Here is a 21,285-nt window from a genome sequence, read left to right as displayed (position 1 = left end):
TATTGCTGAGCTGTGCTTGTAAGATCCCTTTAAGAACACTAGCAAGATTAGATCGAAGATTCTAAATGAAGAATTTCTTCCAATTCTATTTTGTGAAAACTTTACACAAGGATTTTCACATGAACAAAAACCTAAAGATTCAAAATCAAATAGAAACTATTTTATTTGTTGATAACTTGCAAAGCGGGAACTGTTGCAAAATGTCTGTAAAAAGAAAATATTCTGTAGCTCATGTCAGACACTGAAACAAATCAGCTGCAACTTCTGATATTTGTAGCTTTGCTTAAAAGATCATAAATGTATTTTATTTTAATTGGAAGCAGTCTTTGATATAAGACAGTAACGTGTGCTTTGAACCTAAGAATACCTTGGGATAGAAGAATGGGCATTGTACCTTTAGATCGACTAATAAAACAATACATTCATTATTATAGGATCAGACACCTGTCTCAAGTTATCAATTTTTTTTAAGGAACCACCTCCCAGTGACAAACAGCTCTATTCCATGTTAGAATCTGTGTTTTATTGTGTTCTGTCCAGACTATCACTCCTCCACAAAATGGTTTGGGTAGCATGGCAAGAGTGGCAGCCAGACTTGCCAGTTTTGAGCTAGCACAATCGAGCGGTTATAGTCGTACCTCAATATCCTGCATCAAGCCAAAGTGTCTATACAGACATAAAGATAAAAGCAAAATACTGCGGAAGCTGGAAATCTGAAATAAAACCTGTACAGACAAGAAGGTTTCACCCAACTTGGGTTATTTCTTCCCAATTTGTCTGCTGGAGCTTAGTTGTCTGTATGAAGAAGTTCAGATGCAAGGGTTGACCATCTCTCACTGAATTAGCCTGCATTAACACTAGGGGAAATGTTTTATTTGCCTGTTTTCACCTCAGTGCATTTTCTAAAAGCCTTCCTGTGCACTCACATATTACCAGGCCAAATTCATGTGACACAAATAGTCCAGACTAATTTCTGCTCACAATCTTAGATATTGGGCAAAGTAGCTACAAGAGAAGCCAAAAAGTAATCTTTAGAAAGGGGTGAGAGAATATGGGATGTACTGCTGCTGGAGGTCATAGGTGCAGATGTAATTGAGATGCTTCAAAGGGAAATAAGATACAGTAAAGCTCTCTATGACTGATTCAAGAATTTAAGTGTTGCTTCACCTCAAATACCCGCTCACTGAGTGCCCTCAAATTCCAATTAGCCTTCCCATTTGCAGCTATCAGTACATCTGAAGAACCAGCCATTGTCACCCTTCCTCCTCTAAAGGTCCTCTCCGGATGAAAACATTATTGGTGATTCCCAGGTCACTGAATAATTTATTGGAGGAGGTTGCATACCATTGGCATAGCGATGGAAGATATCCTTTCCTTTTGAGCATGCTATAGAATTGGAGGGTGTGTAAATACCTTAATGCATACAGACCATAGTGCTCTGTGTCTTGAAGAATTGCTGCTGCCTCCATTTTTGATGCTGCACGAACTGTATGTAGCAAGGTGCTTTATGGAAGGTTATAGTTGCCTTTTCAATGACTGGTATGTGACAAAGCAGCCAACTCCTGAGATGTTCAGTATGACCCTGAACCTCTCATCCATTGCCCCTCTTGGCATGTCAAGTTTACTGATTCTGTTGCAGTAGAACACAATAATGGAATCTTGTTATGGCACCGGGGGTCTTGCCTGCCAGTTGGAGGGCCGGCAAGACACCCACGGTACCTCTTTTTGGGAAAGCCCGCCAAACTACAATCAGGCAATGGCAAGACTACTGGTGGGCCATTCCCTGGAATCAAGACCCCGGTGGCAGAAGCCCCACCTGGCAAGAGCTGCCAGCCAATCAGATGCTAACGGAGGACCAAGGATACAGGTAAGTAATGTGGGGAGGGCAGGTGTTTGTGGGATGGAGATCGCAGGGAGAAGGAGCAAGGGGTTCAGAAGCAAGCGGTGGGGTTGGGGGGGGTGGCTTTCAGTGGGAACCGCCCCTTCCTGATGTCCAGCCCTTCGATCCGGCATCAGGCACTGATTGCCTTTGGTCCAGGGACCCCCTCTTCTCCAACCACCCCACCCCCCCGCCCAGTTGACAAGCGGCCCACACAGTTTCACCTGCCATGCACGCCACATAGAGATGGGCCCTGCTTGTAGCTGGGTTAATACCAGTGACAGAAGGATGAGGCCCTTAAGTAGTATTTAGTTGCATGGGCCTTCCTGCCCAGAACTTAATTCTGGTGGAGGCGAAAAGCCAGTGGGGCTCAGGTCCACCACCACCCCACTCCACCAGTGAAAGCAGAATATTCCGCCCAATGCTTTTGCTTAATCCTACTCTGAGCTTCCTACTTTCCCTGTATTTCTGGGCTCCCCTTTCTCTTTGTGACCCTGAGGGTTATCCAGCAACAGTTGCTTCACCATTGCCTTTGGGCACAAAACTCATTTGCGTGATTCCCTTTTTGCAGTGGTGGTCTCGTGGCTCAGTTGGTGGCACTCTGGCTCGCTTGGGTTCAACTCCCACAGCGTTCAAAATATGATTGAACAGGTTGCTAGTCAGCCTGCAAATCTTTCCAACACTGCACCACATAAAATAGATACACAAAACAGACAATCCTCTTGCTGTGGAATCTTTGAAATCTTCTCTTTCATTGAAGTGAGATGGAAGCCCTGGACAATAGCATTTAAGTAAAGTAGTCCTCATGATGTAGAAGAAGATGGTAAACTCATCAAGTTTTTCTGTTTGGGTGATGCAGAGAGCTGAAATTCCAGGGTGTGGCAGAGCAGGATTCCTGGCTTGCCTGCTGGAGAGGAGGCATACCTGTCTAAACGCTAAGGGATTGTTACAATAATCCAGGCTGGTAGTCCAATTATTAACAAGGCCTCAATGGGTTAAAGTGGCCATTTTTGTTAATGATGTTGATCTGTTTTGGAAAGGAAGGATTCTTTAGGGGTTAATAGTCCATTACTACCTGGCGATCATTTATACAACAAGAACTTGCATTTACATAGCATCTTTAATGTAGTAAGACGTCCCAACGCTTTATATGTGACTACTTTTTCTGCTAAAATAAACAAGGCAGAAATCTTGGGCTTCTCACGTATTACTCAGATTTACAAAGTGACCTTTGTCATTTTTAAATCTGAAGACTTCACCCTGAAGTAAATAACTCAAAAACTATAATTAGGCCAATGACCTTTCCATCTCTTTATAGAAAATGTTCCATTCTGTCATGTTTATATTTCAAATCTAATTTGTTTAGATGAAAATGTGAACTTATAACTTTTAACTTATGGACAGAATGCCATGGTTACTGTAAAGAAAGAACTTGTATTTCTGCAGCACCTTTCACAACCTCAGGATGTTCCAAAGTGCATTAGAGCCAACTGAGTGCTTTTGAAGTGTCATCATTATTGTAATGTAGGAAATATAGCAGTCAATTTGTGCACAATCTCCCGCAAACAGCAATGGGATGATGACTAGATAAATTGTTTCAGTGATTTTAGTTGAGGATCAACTTGTTAATTGATTATTAAGCCCAAAACGCTTCCCAAACTTGCAGCAGTTACCATGACTAGTTCAATGGGGGAGGTAGAGGAGTAGCACAAGATTAGTAAATAGATTTACAGACAGAAGCACTAACAGAATCAGTAATAATCCCTTTCCCGGGTAGTTTCCTATGACCCCTTTGACGTTTCGTGATAGTCCCATACAAGCGAAAGGTTGCAGATAGAAAGACCAGCTGTTCTATCGATAGTCAAGTACCAGCTTGACTGCTACAACAACAGGGATAACCCCCTATTCTCTGAAATAGTGCCATGAGATCTTTTGCACCTCCTGAGAGGGTAGACAGGGTCTTGGTTTATCGTCTCATTTGAAAAACCGCAACTCCAAAAGAGCAGCACCTCCCCAGTACTGCACTGGAATGAAAGCCTAGATTAGATTAGAATGCAAATGTCATTTGCATTTCCCTGTATCCCAAGTTTGGCAAGATTGAAATTAGAATTAGGTTGTTAGAGACCATTAATCTATGAACTACTTAACAGACTGGATCTAAATCAACTATTCTATGAACTACTTAACAGACTGGATCTAAATCAACTTTGTTCTTGTCACTTCTTTGCTGGCAGGTTAAGCCTGTGATTTGCTAAACCCATGGACTAAGACAGTCTTGCTGGTACTTGACTATCGATAGAACAGCTGGTCTTTCTATCTGTAACCTTTCACTTGTATGGGACTATCATGAAATGTCAGAGGGATCATAGGAAACTTCCTGGGGAAGAGAATGTTACTGATTCTGTTAGGTTCTTCTGTCTGTAAACCTATTTGCTAATCTTGCACTACTCCTTATACCCTGCACTCCAACTGAATTAGTCATTGTAACTGCTGCAAGTTCAGGAAACGTTTTGGGCCTGCTAATGAATCAAAAAGTGAATTCAAAACTCAGAGGCCTGGACTAATAATCCAGAGAATGAGAGTTCAAATCCCACAGTGGCAGATTGAGAATAAAAAATCATTTTCCAAAAATATCTGGAAATACCAACAGGCATCAGCAAAAAGGGATCAGAAGCTGTTGGATTGTTAAGAACCCAATGGCTTCACTCTTGTCATTAGGGAAGAAAACTTGCCATCCTTATGGGCAATATGTGACTCCAGTCTCAAACCAAATAGTAGACCTAGCAAGTCAGCCAATTTAAAAAAAAGCACTAAGATCATCTCAGGGCAACAAAGGATGGGCAATAAATGCAATCATTTCCAGCAACACCCATATTCCGAGAATAAATAAAAATAATTCTGTGATGTATTGATTCCTGCAGCTGCATATTTCTACACTTATGTGGGGCTTAATGAGCTCCAGAGGCAGCCGACCCCATATAAATATACCTGCAGAAGCAATATTGCACTCTGTGGAAAATTTGTTTCATTGTGACCTTGGAGAATGCTGTGGAAAGTCTGCTAGTATTTGCCTGACAGTTTGCAGTTTTTCTTTGATGTTGAACTCTGTATGTTGGGTTTCATAGTGAATCAACAAAGTATAGACACTTTATTAAAACAAAGTGCACACTGTCCAGCTGAAGTGGTTAGCATATGGCCCTTGTACCCTCTAGATTGTGGGATCAACCCCTGAATTGGTGAAATCTACTACTTTATTACGAGGCACAATTAACAGTCACGTGGACAAGTGTGGATTAATGAAGGAAACCCAACACAAATTTATTAAAAGCAAATCATATTTATCGAACTTCATTGAGTTTTTTTAATGAGGCTCATGTGGTTGATGAGGTGTAAGTGGACTTCCTATTGGTATTTGAAAAACTGACACACATTAGACTTGTTAGCAAAGTTGAAATAATGGAATAAATGAAGCAGTGACAGCTTGGATATGAAATTGATTAAAGGATAAGAAATAGAAAATAGTGATGAACAGTTTTTTTTTGAACAGGAAGAAGCTACACAGTAGTGTTCCCCAGTTGTCGGTACTGGGACGTCTCTGCTTTTGCAGATGGCACAAAGTTTGAGAGTACAAGTACAATCAATCCTCTGGGTGTCACAGATGTTTTACATTGTGGAAACTAAAGGCCCAGCAATTGTAAGTCTATCGGCATGTCGTGACCTCATACTAGTAACAATCCATGGAATCAGTCAGACATCACAAGGTAGATCAAGTTCAGAAGCTACCCCATCACCTCAGCTCATGATCTAACATCAAAGTATACAGGCAATTTCAAGGGAGCTGCAATATTACACTTGCAGGTGAATGCAGGTCCATCAACTGATCGACCAAATAAGTGCAACATCCACTTAGAAAACAAAGTGAAGGTCGAGCTAGACAAAATTGAGAAATAGAGTCATCAGAAGAGTATAAGAGCATACAGATTTGTGCAGCTCAATCACATGTATCATTAAGAAGGATGGATCATTGAGAGTATGCCTTGATTCACAATGTTTAAATGCAGCTTTGAAATGTTGTCCTTACAAAATAGCCACAAAAGAGGAGTTGAATCCAAGATTTGCAGGTACAAAATTTATTGCAAAGCTTGATGCCAAGCATAGTCATTGGTCAGGACACGTTGCAGAGAAGTCCCAAGAGCATAGTACATTTCATACTCTTTTCAGACAATACTGTTTTCAATGGGCTATCTGTCAATCAGGAACACTTTCAAGCTCACGGTACCAGGGTGCATCTGTATCGCAGTTGACATAGCTGTTTTAAGAACGGCACAAGAACATGACCATGATCTGCACTTATTGATGCAAACAGCACATACTGAAGGATTGGTGTTCAACAGTCTGAAGTGCAATATCAATGTGCAGCAGATCAATTTTTTTGGTTCTATTTATTTCAGTGCTGGCATATGTCCCAACCCAAGTAAAGCAGATATTAAATCCATGCCAACACCTCAAGATAAGGATAAACTTCAAGGTATCGTCGGCCTCTTTAATTTCTTGTCTCCATACATTCCCAATTTCGCTCAAAGACCGTTATTGCTAAGGGAATTATTGCGAATGGATGTACCATTCCTGTGACACGAAGACCCCCAATACCTCTTCAAAGCTCTGGAACAGCCATTATCAGAGGCAGTATTACAATGCTAAGGAGACAACTACCCTGGAGATAGTTACAACGGAGAAAGGTCTGGGAGCATACATACTACGAAAAGGCAAAGTGATTGCATTTGCTTCAAAATCCCTGTCTGTAACACCATCCCACGACTCCAACATCAAACAGGAAACGATATCTTTAGTGTCTGGAATCATGCATTTTCATACCTGTCTATTTGGCAAAAGATTTGTGGTAGAGACGACCACAAGCCACTGGAGATGATCTGGTGAAAACCATTGACCAGTGCACTGCCTAGATTGCAATGCCTCTTGATAAAGATTCAAGGTTATGAGCAGGATTTAGCTCTTGGCGGGGGTGCTCGGCGGAGGCGGGCGGGCACGGAGCTGCCTCAGGGAGACTGAAGGGCTGTGTTTTATAAAAAAAAAAGTGAAGAGAATAAAAATTTAATAATACATGTCCCCTCGTGTGACTCTGTCACATGAGTTGGACAAGTTTTTAATTCAAAAATAAAGTTTTTATTTAATATTTATTTGATTTGGGAAACGCCACCCCACTTGTGGATGAGGTTCCCTAAAAAACGTAAAAGCCACTTGGCCTTTTCGCTTGCCCGCCAACCGTTAGGTTGGACAGGCAGCGTAAATTTAAATTTAATTAGATTGTTAATGGCCTTAATAGGCCTTTTAATTATCAGCAGGCACACAGCTGACTCCGGCGCATGCCCGCCAAATGAAACATCGCAAGACTGCGCGATGATGTCGGGACGCACGCCCAACGTGATCGCACGTCATTTTACACTCTAGAGTGTCAAGCATGCACCCACATGCCGAGTTTAATATTCTGCCCTATGACTGAGATTAGGTACAAGCCAGGTAACCTGGCGATCACATCAGATACATTTAGCAGATTGCCTAACTCAGTGATAGCAGAAGATATACCCTTAGATCTACAAGTTGACTTCATTGATGTTGAACTTGAAGACTTTCTCCAAATTGATCTGGTACATTTTGTGCAATGCAAATGCTAACAGCTGCAAGAAGAAATCCTGAAAGATTCCACACGACAGAAACTGTGGAAAACCATTATCGAAGGATGGTCTGATTCAATCCAGCATGTCCACAAATACGTGGGACCATTTTGGCCTAATCAGGATGAGCTAGGCATCTCCTAGGAAGTCACTTTTAAAGGTAGAGGCAGGTCATCATACTGTAATCTTTGCGACCTGATATTCTTCATCAACTTCATCACTCACACATGGACATAGATCAGTCGAGAAGACTCGCAAGAGAGACATTCTATTGGCCGGGTATGAACAATGACAGTGAAGTCATCGTCAAGAATTGCAAGGCTTGTCAAGAGCATATGCCAAGTCAGCGCAAAGCACCACTGATTCCACATGAAGTTCCCACCTATCCTTGGTGAAAAATCGCATCCGACTTCTTTCATGTCCATGGCACTGACTTCATTGTCATCATTGACTATTTTACCAAGTACCTCATTATTCGACAATTGCACAATATGTCAAGCACAACTGTTGCACACACATTCTAAGTGCTATTTTCAGTTTGTTTGGTGTGCATAGAAAGATCATTATGGATAACGGTCAGCAATTTGTTTGTAAGCCATTTCAGGATATGTGCGAGAAGTGGAATATCGATCAACCTACTTCTTCTCCTCATTACTCTAGATCTAATGGCCTATCTGAACAACTAATTCACAGTGAGATCCCCAATTCTCAAATGAAGACAGACCAAGCAAGCTCTACATATTGCAATGTTACATCTGAGTGCAACACCTTTAAATGCAACTATTGCATCACTGGCAGAGTTTATATCTGGCAGACTAATGCATATCAATTTACCTACTCTCATCAATTTTACTCTCTCAGAAACCAGAGGACAGTCTTGAAAACTTCTTGAATGATAACAATGCAGGTACAGAATTGCCAAGTTTACATTGGGGCAACAAGTTCACATCCAGGATCCCACAGAAGGTAGGTGGCAACCAGCTGAGGTGACAAGGATTTGCTCAGAATCAAGGTCCTTTGAAGGCATTACACTCAAGGATGCAATGGTGAGGCATCACCAAGGACAAATCAGATCCATTCCAGCTCCTCAAACACAGTACAGTCCTATTGCATCTAGGACAAGATCCCAAATGCAACCAGGAACAACATCCAAGAATGACAATCCCACAGATCACTGTGAGCCCTTAATGAAACCCCCAGACAAAGTTACCATTACAAGGTCTGGGTGTACCAGCAGATTACCTTCACACTTTAGAGACTCATAGATTGATCAGTTCTATGCACTTATGTAATGGTAACTAAACATGAAAATGTTTTGTAAATAGTGATACTTCTTTGGAAGGCAGGGGCAAGTATCATTAAAAAAGAAGAGGGATGCTGTAATATGCCTTTAAGGGATCACCGTATGACACTAGAAGGGAGATGTGCCCTGTGATCCTGTCTTAGTTTCACTTTTGCTTTGAACAGAGCACAGCACAGACAGCTCTGCTGATGCTACTTCAAGCTTTGTGCCAATGGTTAACTGTTCTCACATGTCTAGTCTTAATAAATGAACCCACACATGTTTACCCAATCCCTTATGAGTGATTGGTGCCTAATGCCTTGTACAGGAGATAATCCCAAGGTATTAGATCTTTTTGTTGTGTTATAATGATACATGAGAATGATTCAAGAGATGAGGGACTTCAGCTACTGTGGTTGTTCTTGGAACAGAGAAGCTGAGAAGAGATTGGATAGATGTGCTTAAAATCATGAGGGGTCTAGACAGAGCAGACAGGGAGAAACTGCTTCCGTTGGTGGAAGTGTCTAGGACTGGAGGACACAAATTTAAATAGATTGGCAGACATCTAAAGATCACATGAGGAAAAACCTTTTTACACAGTGAGTGGATAGGATCTGGTATGCGCTACCTGAGAGTGTAATGGAGGCAGATTCAATCAGGGCTTTCAAAAAGGAATTATAGGCAGGTAAGTATTTGAAGGGAAAAAGTGCTGGATTATGGGAAAAGGGCGGGGAGTGGGACAAATTAAATAGCTCTTTCAAAGAGCCAGCATAGCCACAATGACGCAAGTGGTTTCTTTCTGTGCTTGTATGATTCCAATGTAAACACAGGTGGAATATTTCAGAGAAGTAATTTGTAGGCCTGGTGATAAGCCCTGATCAAGCAATAAATGTTTTAACGTGATTCAGTCATTTAGTTCTAGTACAGGATGGACGTTTGACTAATTTGATCAATCTCAAACTTTTAAACTATTCATTGCTGCTCATATTTGTCAGTAACCAATGTCACTGAACTGCCTCGTGTTTAGTTAATGATTACATCTCAATGCAGATTTATATGACTATCATTGACAGTCATTGTCATTAATGCACGAACTGATACCTCCCAGTTGTACAGTCGTGATGGTAAAATCCTGAAGCTGTTTATCTAAATGAGTTATTCTTGAGTTAAAAGTCCCTTTCTCCTTCAGTTCAGCACTGGGAAAAGTTCAACAATGTTAGGCAGAAAAATTGAACTAATGAAGTCAAGTGTGAGCTTATTTAATATGTTGACAGTGCAGATTCAGACAATGATCTGAGAGAATCCCTCAGTTCTGATTGTTATGATAGTGAAGCAGGTAATAATTGTGTCATAGAATGGTTACAGCACAGAAGGAGGCCATTCTGCCTCTCTGCAAAAGCAGCAAGTCCTATCCCCCAGCCCTTTCGTCATAGCACTGCAATTTTTTATCTTCAGCTGATTATCCAATTCCCTTTTGAAAGCCACAATTTAATCTGCCTCCATTCTTTCAGGCAGTGCATTTCAGATCCTAATCAGTCACTGAGTAAAAAAGCTTTTCCTCTTGTCATTTTTGGCCCTTTTGCCAGTCATCTTATGTCTGTGTCATCTGGTTCTCAAACCTTTCACCAATGGGAATAGTTTCTCTCTGTCTAGACCCCTCATGATTTTGAACACATCTATCAAATTCCCTCTCAACTTTCTCTGGACAGCAACCCCAGCTTCTCCAGTCTATCCTCATAACTGAAGTCCCTCATCCCTCGAATCATTCTCATGAACCTTTTCTGCACCCTCGCTAAAGTCGTCACATCCTTCCTAAAATGCAGTGCCCAGAATTGGACACACTACTCCAGTTGAGACAGAATCAGAGTTTCATAAAGGTTCATCATAACTTCTTTACTTATGCACTCTGTGTCTTTATTTATAAAGCCAAAGATCCCATGAGCCGTGAGCCAATTCTTGTTGGTGCGTGAACACCAAAGTCAGGCCTTAAAACTTAAAATATAAATGTAACATAATGAGCGGACCAAGAAGATATTCCTGCTAGAAGAAATTTGTCAAAACCTATATTATTCATGGCTCTTTTTCTGTTTACAAGTTCTTTTGAGAAATCTATGAACTGGCTTGATAGCTAGTTGAGGGCGAAATGAGATCAGCCATGATCATAATGAATGGCGGGGCAGGCTCGAGGGGCTGAATTGCCTACTCCTGCTCCTACTACTTATGTTCTTATGTTATGTTCTAGTCCAGTGAAAGCAATGAGTATTGGGTGAACATGCAAGGTATTACGCCCAGCCATTGCAGTTATCTCTAAGCTTGAACCACAGTTGATGTCATAGATAGTATCATGTTGGTTGAATAGACCGCTAGGATAAATCCACAAGTGTGTACTTCAAAATAGAGTTTATTTCCACTTTTGGTTTAATCTCATGATACCCTACATGTATCGTTAATGTGTTAAGGGTATATTAACAATGTAACTGATGTATTTGAAGTAAAAACTACCAATGAAAACCACTATTGTAATGCAAGCTGCATACTATGAATTCCAAGTTATGCAGCATTCAAAAATATTGCCATAGCAACACATTAAAGTTGATTTGTTTTGACACAGACCAGCCACCAATTAAACAACTTCCACCTTTCTCACGATAAACATTGTTTAACATAAAATGTAATCACAGTGGGTAAATCAGCTTACTCTGAGGCATTCATTACTACAGTTTCTCGGTAAAAGACACTTTGTATTATCCTGACCAAATGCCTCCATGTGGTACTTATCATAGTACGTAGTTAGTTAAGTCCTAGGTATATTGGTTTCCTTGAGCATATTATTCCCTGAGCCCAGACCTGCACATCCTTCCTGCCTGGAGCACTGTCTATGTAATAATTTCAATCAAGATGAATTCATATTTCTGCAGCCATTGTATTAGTACTAATTTAAACACAAGACTAAATATGGCTCATGAAAATCTGAAAGCATGAGTATTAAAGCAACAATCTGTGTAAAGCAGATAAAAGGACGTCCAATTAGTGAAAACATTATGGGTCTAGTAATTGTCTTTCAGATGAGATGTTAAACCAAGGGCCTGTCTGGTGTTATGAAAACATCTATTTTCCTATTGTACAAACTTTTATCTTTGTGGAAATTGGATTTTTAAATGTAAGATAAGTGGGAGACATCTTGGGTTTGAGAAATTGGTAAACACCCCGAGTATGATCACCATTCAAAGGATCATCAATGTTTAATTAATGAGGTCCGAGTTGGAATTGGGAAAACACTGACCGATGGAATGAGCTCTTACTGAGTCTTGGTGGAGCCAAGATGCCTGCGGAATAAGGAGTCTTGATAAGGTTTTAAATTGTTCATGTGGGTGCCATATCAAAGAAAAGATGAAAGCAAAGAGTAAACAAGGGAAGGTCTTAAACTATCCATATAATTTTCAGATTAAAGGACAAATTTGGAATGGAAGTTAATTAGTTGCAATCTCTCTGTGGGATATCCCAGGTGTGCCACCTGGGGATAGATTGCAGGGAGGGACCCTTTTGTTCTTTTTTTATTCATTCACGGGATGTGGGCCTCGCTGGCTGGGCCAGCATTTATTGCCCATCCCTAGTTGCCCCTGAGAAGGTGATGGTGAGCTGCCTTCTTGAACTGCTGCAGTCCATTACACCCACAGTACTGTTAGGAAGGCAGTTCCAGGATTTTGACCCAGTGACAGTGAAGGAACAGCGATATATTTCCAAGTCAGGATGGCGAGTGACTTGGAGGGGAACTTCCAGGTGGTGGTGTTCCCATGTGTCTGCTGCCCTTGTCCTTCTAGATGCTATTGGTCGTGGGTTTGGAAGGTGCTGTCGAAGGAGACTTGGTGAATTCCTGAAATGCATCTTGTAGAGGGCACATACTGCTGCTACTGTGTGTCGGTGGTGGAGGGAGTGAATGTTTGTGGATGTGCCAATCAAGTGGACTGCTTTGTCCTGGATGGTGTCAAGCTTCTTGAGTGTTGTGGGAGCTGCACTCATCCAGGCAAGTGGGGAGTATTCCATCACACTCCTGACTTGTGCCTTGTAGATGGTGGACAGGCTTTAGGGAGTCAGGAGGTGAGTTGCTTGTCGCAGGATTCCTAGCCTCTGACCTGCTCTTGTACCCACAGTATTTATATGGCTAGTCCAGTTCAGTTTCTGGTCAATGGTAACCCCCAGCATGTTGATAATGGGGGATTCAGTGATGGTAATGCCATTGAACATCAAGGGGCAGTGGTTAGATTCTCTCTTGTTGGACATGGTCATTGCCTGACACTTGTGTGGCGTGAATGTTACTTGCCACTTGTGAGCCCAAGCCTGGACATTGTCCAGGTCTTGCTGCATTTGGACATAGACTTCTTCAGTATCTGAGGAGTCGCGAATGGTGCTGAACATTGTGCAATCATCAGCGAACATCCCCACTCTGACCTTATGATGAAAGGAAGGCCTATGATGAAGCAGCTGAAGATGTTTGGGCTGAGGACACTACCCTGAGGAATTCCTACAGTGATGCCCTGGAGTTGAGATGACTGACCTCCAACAACCACAGCCATATTCCTTTGTGCTAGGTGTGACTCCAACCAGTGGAGAGTTTTCCGTCTGATTCCCATTGATTCCAGCTTTGCTAGGGCTCTTCGATGCCACACTCAATCAAATGCAGCCTTGATGTCAAGGGCAGTCACTCTCTTTGGGTTTGTCTGTATGTTTTCTCAAAAACAATGGGTCAGCTTGGAAGGCTGTGAGAAGGGAGTTGTGTACCGGACAGCAGCCAGAACAGAGAGCATAGAACCATTAAGAACCTAGAGTATTTCTGGGTTGGAGACACTAAGCAGGGATTGTGATTGAGGCCCATGCTTGGAATGAAAAATTCAAATTCATGAGGAATTAAAATTGTCAGATCTGCCTGGTAAAGCTAGTGGAAGAGATTGGTCATGGAATCCTCACAGAGTGAGAGAGCTCTGGAAGTCTAAGTGTGAGATTGGGAAATTGAAAAGAGTCAGAGTGAATTCCTGAGAACTGTGGCACGCTTTGGCTAGGTCCCAGGAGAAGTGAAAAAACCTGGAAAATAACTCTTGAGTGGAATTAAAAACAAAATGGGAAGCAGTTTGATAAAATTAAGATTTATAAAATGAAGTGTTAAATTAGTCATTTGTTTAATTCTTGTGCAATAAAAGTTTTTGTTTAAAATGTGAAACCCTGTGGCATGGTTCTTTCAGGAAACAACTGGGAGTTTGAATTTCTTCAAAGCAACAGTTTTAGCAGTGAAAAGTTAAACCATCTAAAGAAGGTTCTGATGGCTTAAGGCTACAGCGAGTATCTAGAAACTAAAAATGAAGGTTCCAGCAAAAGAACCAAAAGGGAGATAAGGAGAATTGTTACAATCTGAAATCCGCTATCTGAAAAGTTGCTGGAAACAGATTCAATAACAACGTTGTAAAGGGATTTACATATATAGATGAAATTATAAAATTTGCAGGGATATGGGGAATGAGCAGGGGTATGAAACAGTTCCACACTTTATATTCCATCTGCCATGCTCTTGACTACTCACTTAACCTATCTTGGCAGCCTCTTTGCACCATCTTCACAGTTTACTTTCCCACCTAACTTTGTATCATCAGCAGATGTGGCTATGTTCCACTCAGTCCCCTCATCTAAGTCATTGATTGTAGATTGTAAATGGCTGAGGCCCAAGCACTGGTCCTTGTGGTTTCTCATGAATTACAGCCAGCTAAAAAAACATGACTTGCTCATTCCTACTCTGTTTTCTGCCCATTAACCAATCCTCAATCCATGATCATATCATGAACCCTAATTTTGTTTTCTCTCTCCCCCTTCTTGAATAGAGGGGTTAGACTTCCTATTTTCCAATTCTTGGGAACTGATCTAGAATCTAGAGAATTCTGAAAGATCAAAACGAAGGCATTCAATTTCTCTGCAGCTACCTTTTTTAAAGCCCTAGGATACAGGACATCAGGTCCACAATAAAAATACCTGGAAAAACTCAGCAGGTCTGGCAGCATCTGCGGAGAGGAACAGAGTTAACGTTTTGAGTCCATATGACTTTTCAACAGAACTAAGTAATAATAGAAGAGAGGTGAAATATAAGCTGGTGTAAGGGAGGGTGGGACAAGTAGAGCTGGATAGAGGGCCAGTGATAGTTGGAGATAGCCAAAAGATGTCATAGATAAAAGGACAAAGAGGTGTTGAAGGTGGTGATATTATCTAAGGAATGTGCTAATTAAGCTTAATACTTCTGACCCAATGTGTAACTGCAGTGAAGTAAACCATAATAAGATTGTAGGTATAAATGTGACACCTTGGGTGGTCTGTAGGTTTAAAACTAATTTCACCCACAATTGGCCACAGGCAAGTTTAAATGCATTTGCAACATCACACATGAAACTGGATTCTTGTTGCCCCCTGTGGTTACTGTGGTAATTTAGAAGGAATATGTCTTCGTAAATATATGTCCATCAGTCTCAAAATGAGAATTTAAAGCATCATATTTCTGCCTATTGCTGTAAGCATAGTATATTATTGGTTGTATGTACCTGAAACAAAATTATCTCATTTATCCTCGGCATGTGTTAAAAATAGGAACATTAGAACTTGTCTCTGGTCTATTTAAATTGCCCCAGTGCAATGTTTACAGGCACTATACAAATTTTGAACTGATGTTGAGAAACTGTAGTCCAGTTACCCCATGGAACCTTGCCTGCTTAAGCTGGTTCAATGACCTCTGACAATCCTTCTCTGATTGGCTCAGGGGTCTGTAAGAGACTTTCATCACAGAGAATATTAACAGAGCCTGACTGCTGAAATTGAGAGCTGGTGCAATCTTGTATTGATAATAACTGCTAACAGTATGAATTTGTGCAGGCATCAGGAGATTATCACTATTCAAGCCATACCCTGCATGGAGATAGAGATATGGGAAGTATGTTGCAAAGCTAGAAATGGTTTAAGACCTGAAATAAATGTGTTTGAAAGTGCATTTAAAATACAAGCTAATCTGTGACTGGAACACAGCACAGTTTACATGTATTAAACAGCGAGAAAATGTGTATTTGTAGTTTAGTCAAAGCAAGTTCTACTGGGTTTAAATGATTATGCAGCTAAACTGAAAGTGTACATGCTTGGAGAGGGTTTGCTTTATTCGTTTTCCAGTTCAAAACCAACAACACTTTACTGCAGGAAGAGGCAAAAGAAAAGTTACTAAGCACTTTGATTAATGTTGCCAACCCTTCAAGATTGTCCTGGAATCTCCAGGGATTGAAGATTAATCTCCAGAACACTGTGATGAGCGAACCAGGAGAAAAATTATAGGAACATTAAAAAACTGTTTTTCATTTCCTATTAAAGACATTGGAGAGAGGATTAAAATGCTGTGTATATAAGAGTTAAACACCGTCACATTGTTTGATTAAGAGCCTAATGAAACCTCCAGAAATATTTTTAACCACAGTTAGATACAGTTGATTGAGTTTCTAGTACTCGCTATAACCCAGCATACTACAGACAGTCTTAGTAAAAGGAGGACTGGGCTGATTAGGAACACGTGGAGGCAGGAGGCATAGCTGAGTTAATAAATGAATACTTTGCATCTGTCTTTACCAAGGAATAAGATACTGTGAAGCTCATGGTGAAAGAGGAGGTAAATCAGACACTTGAAGGGTTTAAAATTGATGAAGAGTAGGTACTGGATAAGATGTCTGAACTTAAAGTTGATAAGGCACCAGGTGAGACGCAGTCAAGGATACTGAGGGAAGAGAGTGGAAATTGTAGAGGCACTGGCCATAATTTTCCAGTCTTCCTTAGAATCATGGATGGTGCCAGGGGTCTGGACATTTCTAAATGTTACACCCTGGTTCAAAAAAGGGTGTAAAGAAAAGCCCAGCAACTACAGGAGAGTCACTTTAACCTTGGTGGTGGGAAAGGTACTTGAAGTGATAATGTAGGACAAAGTCCATTGTCTCTTGGGCGAGTATGAGTGAATTAAAGAAAACCAGTATGGATTTGTTAAAGGCAAATCATGTTGAACTAACTTACTGGAGTTTTTTTGAAGAATTAACAGAGAGGGTTGATGAGGGTAATGCTGTTGATGTGACGTACATGGACTTCCAAAGGCATCTGATGAAGTGCCGCACAACAGATTGTGAGCAAAACTATAACTTATGGAAGAAAAGGGACAGTAGTGGCATGAATACAAGGTTGGCTGAGTGACAGAAAACAGAGAGTAGAGGTTAATGGATGTTTTTTGGACTGGAGGAAGGTTTGTAATGGAGCTCCCCAGGGATTAGTGTCAGGACCCTTGCTCTTCCTGATATAAATTAATGAACCAGACCTTGATGCACAGGGCACCATTTCAAAATTTTGGATGATACGAAACTTGGAATCTTTGTGAACTGTGAGGATAGTGAGGAACTTTAAAAGGACATAGACAGATTGGTGGAATGGGCGATCAAGTGGGAGATGAAATTTGCTGCAGAGAAGTGTAAAGTGATTCATTTTGGTAGGAATAATGCAGAGAGACAATATAAAATAAAGGCTACAATTCTAAAAGGGTTATAGGAGTTGGCTGTATATGTGCATATGTCATTGAAAGTGGCAGGACAATTTGAGAGCACACTTAATACAGCATACAGGATCCTCAGCTTTATTAATAGGGGCATGGAGCATGCACATCAGGAGATTATGTTAAACTTATATAGAACACTGGTTCGGCCTCAACTGGAGTATTGTGTCCAGTTCTGGGGAGGCGCATTTTAAGAAAGATTTGAAGGAATTAGAGAAAGTGTAGAAAAGATTTACAAAAATGGTTCCAGGTATGTGGTAATTCAGTCATGTAGGTAGATTGGAGAGGTTGGGACTGTTTTCCTTGGGGAAGAGAAGGTAGGGAGATGATTTGATAGATATATTCAAAATCAGAGGCGTCTAGACTGAGTAGATTGGGAAGAATTGTTCCCATTGGTGGAAGGATCAAGAACAAGAGGCACAGAATTAAGGTAATTGGCAAAAGAAGCAATGGAGACATGAGGAGAAACTTTTTCATGCAGTGAGTGGTTAGGACCTGGAATGCGCTGCCTGAGAGTGTCATGGAGGCAGGTTCAATCCAGGCATTTAAAAGGGAATTGGATCATTATTTGAAAATTAAGAATGTGCAGGGTTACAGGGAGTGGCGCTAGGTAAATTGCTCCTGCAGCCAGCCAGCGAAGACACAATGGCCGAATAGCTTCCTTCTGTGCTGTAGCGATTCTGAGGTTCATGTACATGAAACCATTGTTAATAGGCAGCTCTGGCAATTGTGTCTGTTGCACTGGAACTGTATATAAACTTGCTCAGCAACACTATCTTCAAAACTCTCCTTAATCACTTGTCATCTCTGGTTAAACGACACTGTCAGCCTCGTTTGACTTTCTGTGTGCCAAGTATTTGACAATAGAAATGATGGAGTAGAAATATGTCTTGGGTGGTGGTGCAAAATAGGAGATATCAAATTAGAGTCCATTATACGCCGCACCCAGTATTCAGTTTCGCAGTCGATGGTGTTAAATACCAGGCACTGTATAGAACAGGCAGCCAATTAAATACCATCCGTTTTGCACTGAATTTCTACCCTGATGAGTGCCAGTGACAATCCCCTTGCACACATTGATCAGCAAACACTCTGCATCTTGATTTTGTATTCACTTATTAATGTTAATGTCGAGAGATTCTCTGCAGGTGATTGTGGCACTTCAAGTGGTTTATTCTGTTTGCATTTTATAACTGTGGTTTGTTTTTGTTTTTAGATTGTACTGGAACAAAGCACCTAAAGGTTATAGCAATGTTACAGTGGCCTGGCACATCCCAAACACTGCGGAGCTTGGAACATACAAAATACGCCATTTTGGACATTTTAAGAAACTAAAGTTTCTGAAACCGGTCTTCACTCCTTATGAGGGCTCCTCATCCCCTTTTGAAGTGAGAAAGTGAAATTCATAGACAATAACATCATTTCAGTAGACAATTCACACTTTGCAATTTAAATTTTATTTGTTTTGTTTTAAAAAATTCTGTTTACCATAGTGTAGGGCACTGAATTTAAAAGATAAAGTTATGCATTATACTCACAGCCTGGTTGAGTGATTCGCTATTGATGGTCATAAAGCATATTTCTGGGACAGAAATATGACAGGAATTTTCAAACTGTGCAAAAACATCCATAAATTGTTGTAACATCTGGAAGACTGCTTAACTTCCCACGCTGTGTGTAGTTAATAAATAGCCAGTAAAATAAATGAAATAGTAATATTAACAAAGCTGATAGTTTTCCATAACAAATGGCCTTGGTTTAAATTGGAAACATTTTTCAATATATCTTGTACATTGAGATGAAAAGGAGAAGCAGGCAGATTTAAAATGCCTGAAATTGTACGCACCATAATAAGTGATAACTGGATAATTGGTTTAATCCCTAAATAATTGGTTTTCCTGAAGCAGGACTGTCAATTAATAAAAAAATAGATTCAATTAGTTGTATTTGATTTGGCTTTTCTAATTGAAACCACACAATCATTAAACATTTACACAGTTACACTCCTGTTTAATTAAAAAAACAGTATTAACAAAGCAAGCGTGGCTTTTTTTTTAAAAACCTTGAATTAGCATGCTAATATTCAGTAGTAATTATCTTCCTTCACTTACTATAGTAAGCTGCTGTTATGGTTAAGATTGCAGACATTAGCCTTCAGTAAAAATCTTTATGTCTTCAAATTTATAGATTAAAGGACATTTATAATTATTAACATTAAAAGGTGGGGACTTCTCAAGAGTTTAAACAAAATTATTAAATGTAAATTTAGAAAATACGCATGATCTTTCTGAAACAAAAATAAAAATACCTGGAAAAACCCAGCAGGTCTGACAGCATCTGCGGAGAGGAACACAGTTAGCGTTTTGAGTCCGTTATGACTCTTCAACAGAACTAAGGAAAAATAGAAAAGAGGTGAAATATAAGCTGGTTTAAGGGGCGGGGGGGACAGGTAGAGCTGGATAGAGGGCCAGTGATAGGTGGAGATAACCAAAAGATGTCATAGACAAAAGGACAAAGAGGTGTTGAAGGTGGTGATATTGTCTAAGGAATGTGCTAATGGTGACATTAAGGGTAGAAAGCAGAATGAGCAAGGTACAGATAGCCCTAGTGGGGGTGGGGTGGGGGGAAGGGATCGAAATAGACTAAAAGGTAGAGATAAAATGATGTTTGGAAATACATTTAAAAATAATGGAAATAGGTGGGGAAAGAAAAATCTATATAAATTATTGGAAAAAAGTGGGTGGGGATGGAGGAGAGAGTTCATGATCTAAAATTGTTGAACCCAATATTCAGTCCGGAAGGCTGTAAAGTGCCTAGTCGGAAGATGAGGTGCTGTTCCTCCATGATCTTTCCAAACTGTCTACTCACAGACAAACAATTGAAATGTTTTAAGTCAAAGAATAGTTCATTAAATAATTACCTTTACTATATTTGGATTAAAGGGGAAATGCAAATTCTTAGTGGACAGATATCATGCCAAACCTCACTTCTTTGAGGTGGGTTTCGCTAATGTGACCAAAGCATGACATTACCACCTTGCCAACGTTCTAGAAAATTGACTTGTCCATGGCAGCCACCTTTGATTAATTGCCATATGTTCTGCCAATCAGTAATCATGCCAAGGTTCACCCCAATTTAAATATTTCACCAACTGTTATCTGCTGATAGCATGGTTATTTCACCACCTTTGCAGTGAGCTTAAATTTAATTATCACCTTGGCATTGGTCAGATTCTCAAGATTTACTTGGCAAAAATTGGAAGATAAACCATTATCTCCAGGGGAGAAATCATGTCCAAAGCCCTATTACAATAAATAAAGCTTTAGTTGTGAAAAAAAATATATGTAACTTTGAAAGGCAGGTCAATTTGTTCTTGTTAAGAGTTATTGCAAATTGCCAGGAGACGTACACATCAGAATGTGGGACTTCTGTAAGAAAGTTAGACATGTGCCATGAAACAATATTATCTTGATTGGTAACAGCCATGTGCAGAATGTAATTGGAATTGAATAAACAGTTTCAACATTATTGTAATCACAAGAAAATGGACGATCCACTCAAAAAAAAAAATTGGTAGGCATTTGCTTACCTTGGTGGTATGGAATGTCTGCTGTTTTAACGCAGGTATTAACCATGCATTACATGTATAGTGGCTGCTCATTCTACTTAAAACAAAATTGACTGCTCCAACATTTTTAAATATAGTTTTCAGCTTCATAAGCTAATTGTTTTGTAATTTGTATTTTGTATCCCTTTAATAGAGTATATTGAGTCAGCAACGACATTCATTTGCATAGCACCTTTTAATATATCAAAATGTCCCAACTAAAAC

At 40.2% G+C, this 21,285-nt stretch overlaps 1 protein-coding gene across 4 annotated transcripts in view; it reads left to right on the top strand.

Moving 5' to 3' along the window:
- asah2 (N-acylsphingosine amidohydrolase 2) overlaps positions 1-19,875 on the top strand; it is a 99,614-nt gene extending 79,739 nt beyond the window's left edge. For 3 of the 4 annotated variants that reach the window (XM_078565924.1, XM_078565925.1, XM_078565926.1), the window contains one exon: positions 18,670-19,875. In XM_078565924.1, coding sequence (XP_078422050.1) covers positions 18,670-18,853 — 184 coding nt within the window. In that variant the 3' untranslated portion in view covers positions 18,854-19,875. The remainder of the gene's footprint in view (positions 1-18,669) is intronic. The other variant, XM_078565927.1, reaches the window with a different exon arrangement.
- Positions 19,876-21,285: the final 1,410 nt, after the last annotated feature.

Source organism: Cetorhinus maximus, chromosome 20 (assembly GCF_964194155.1).
Source record: "Cetorhinus maximus chromosome 20, sCetMax3.hap1.1, whole genome shotgun sequence".
Classification (NCBI taxonomy): domain Eukaryota; kingdom Metazoa; phylum Chordata; class Chondrichthyes; order Lamniformes; family Cetorhinidae; genus Cetorhinus; species Cetorhinus maximus.
Note: the sequence above shows the minus strand (reverse complement) of the source record. Positions and strands in the feature narration are given on the sequence as shown.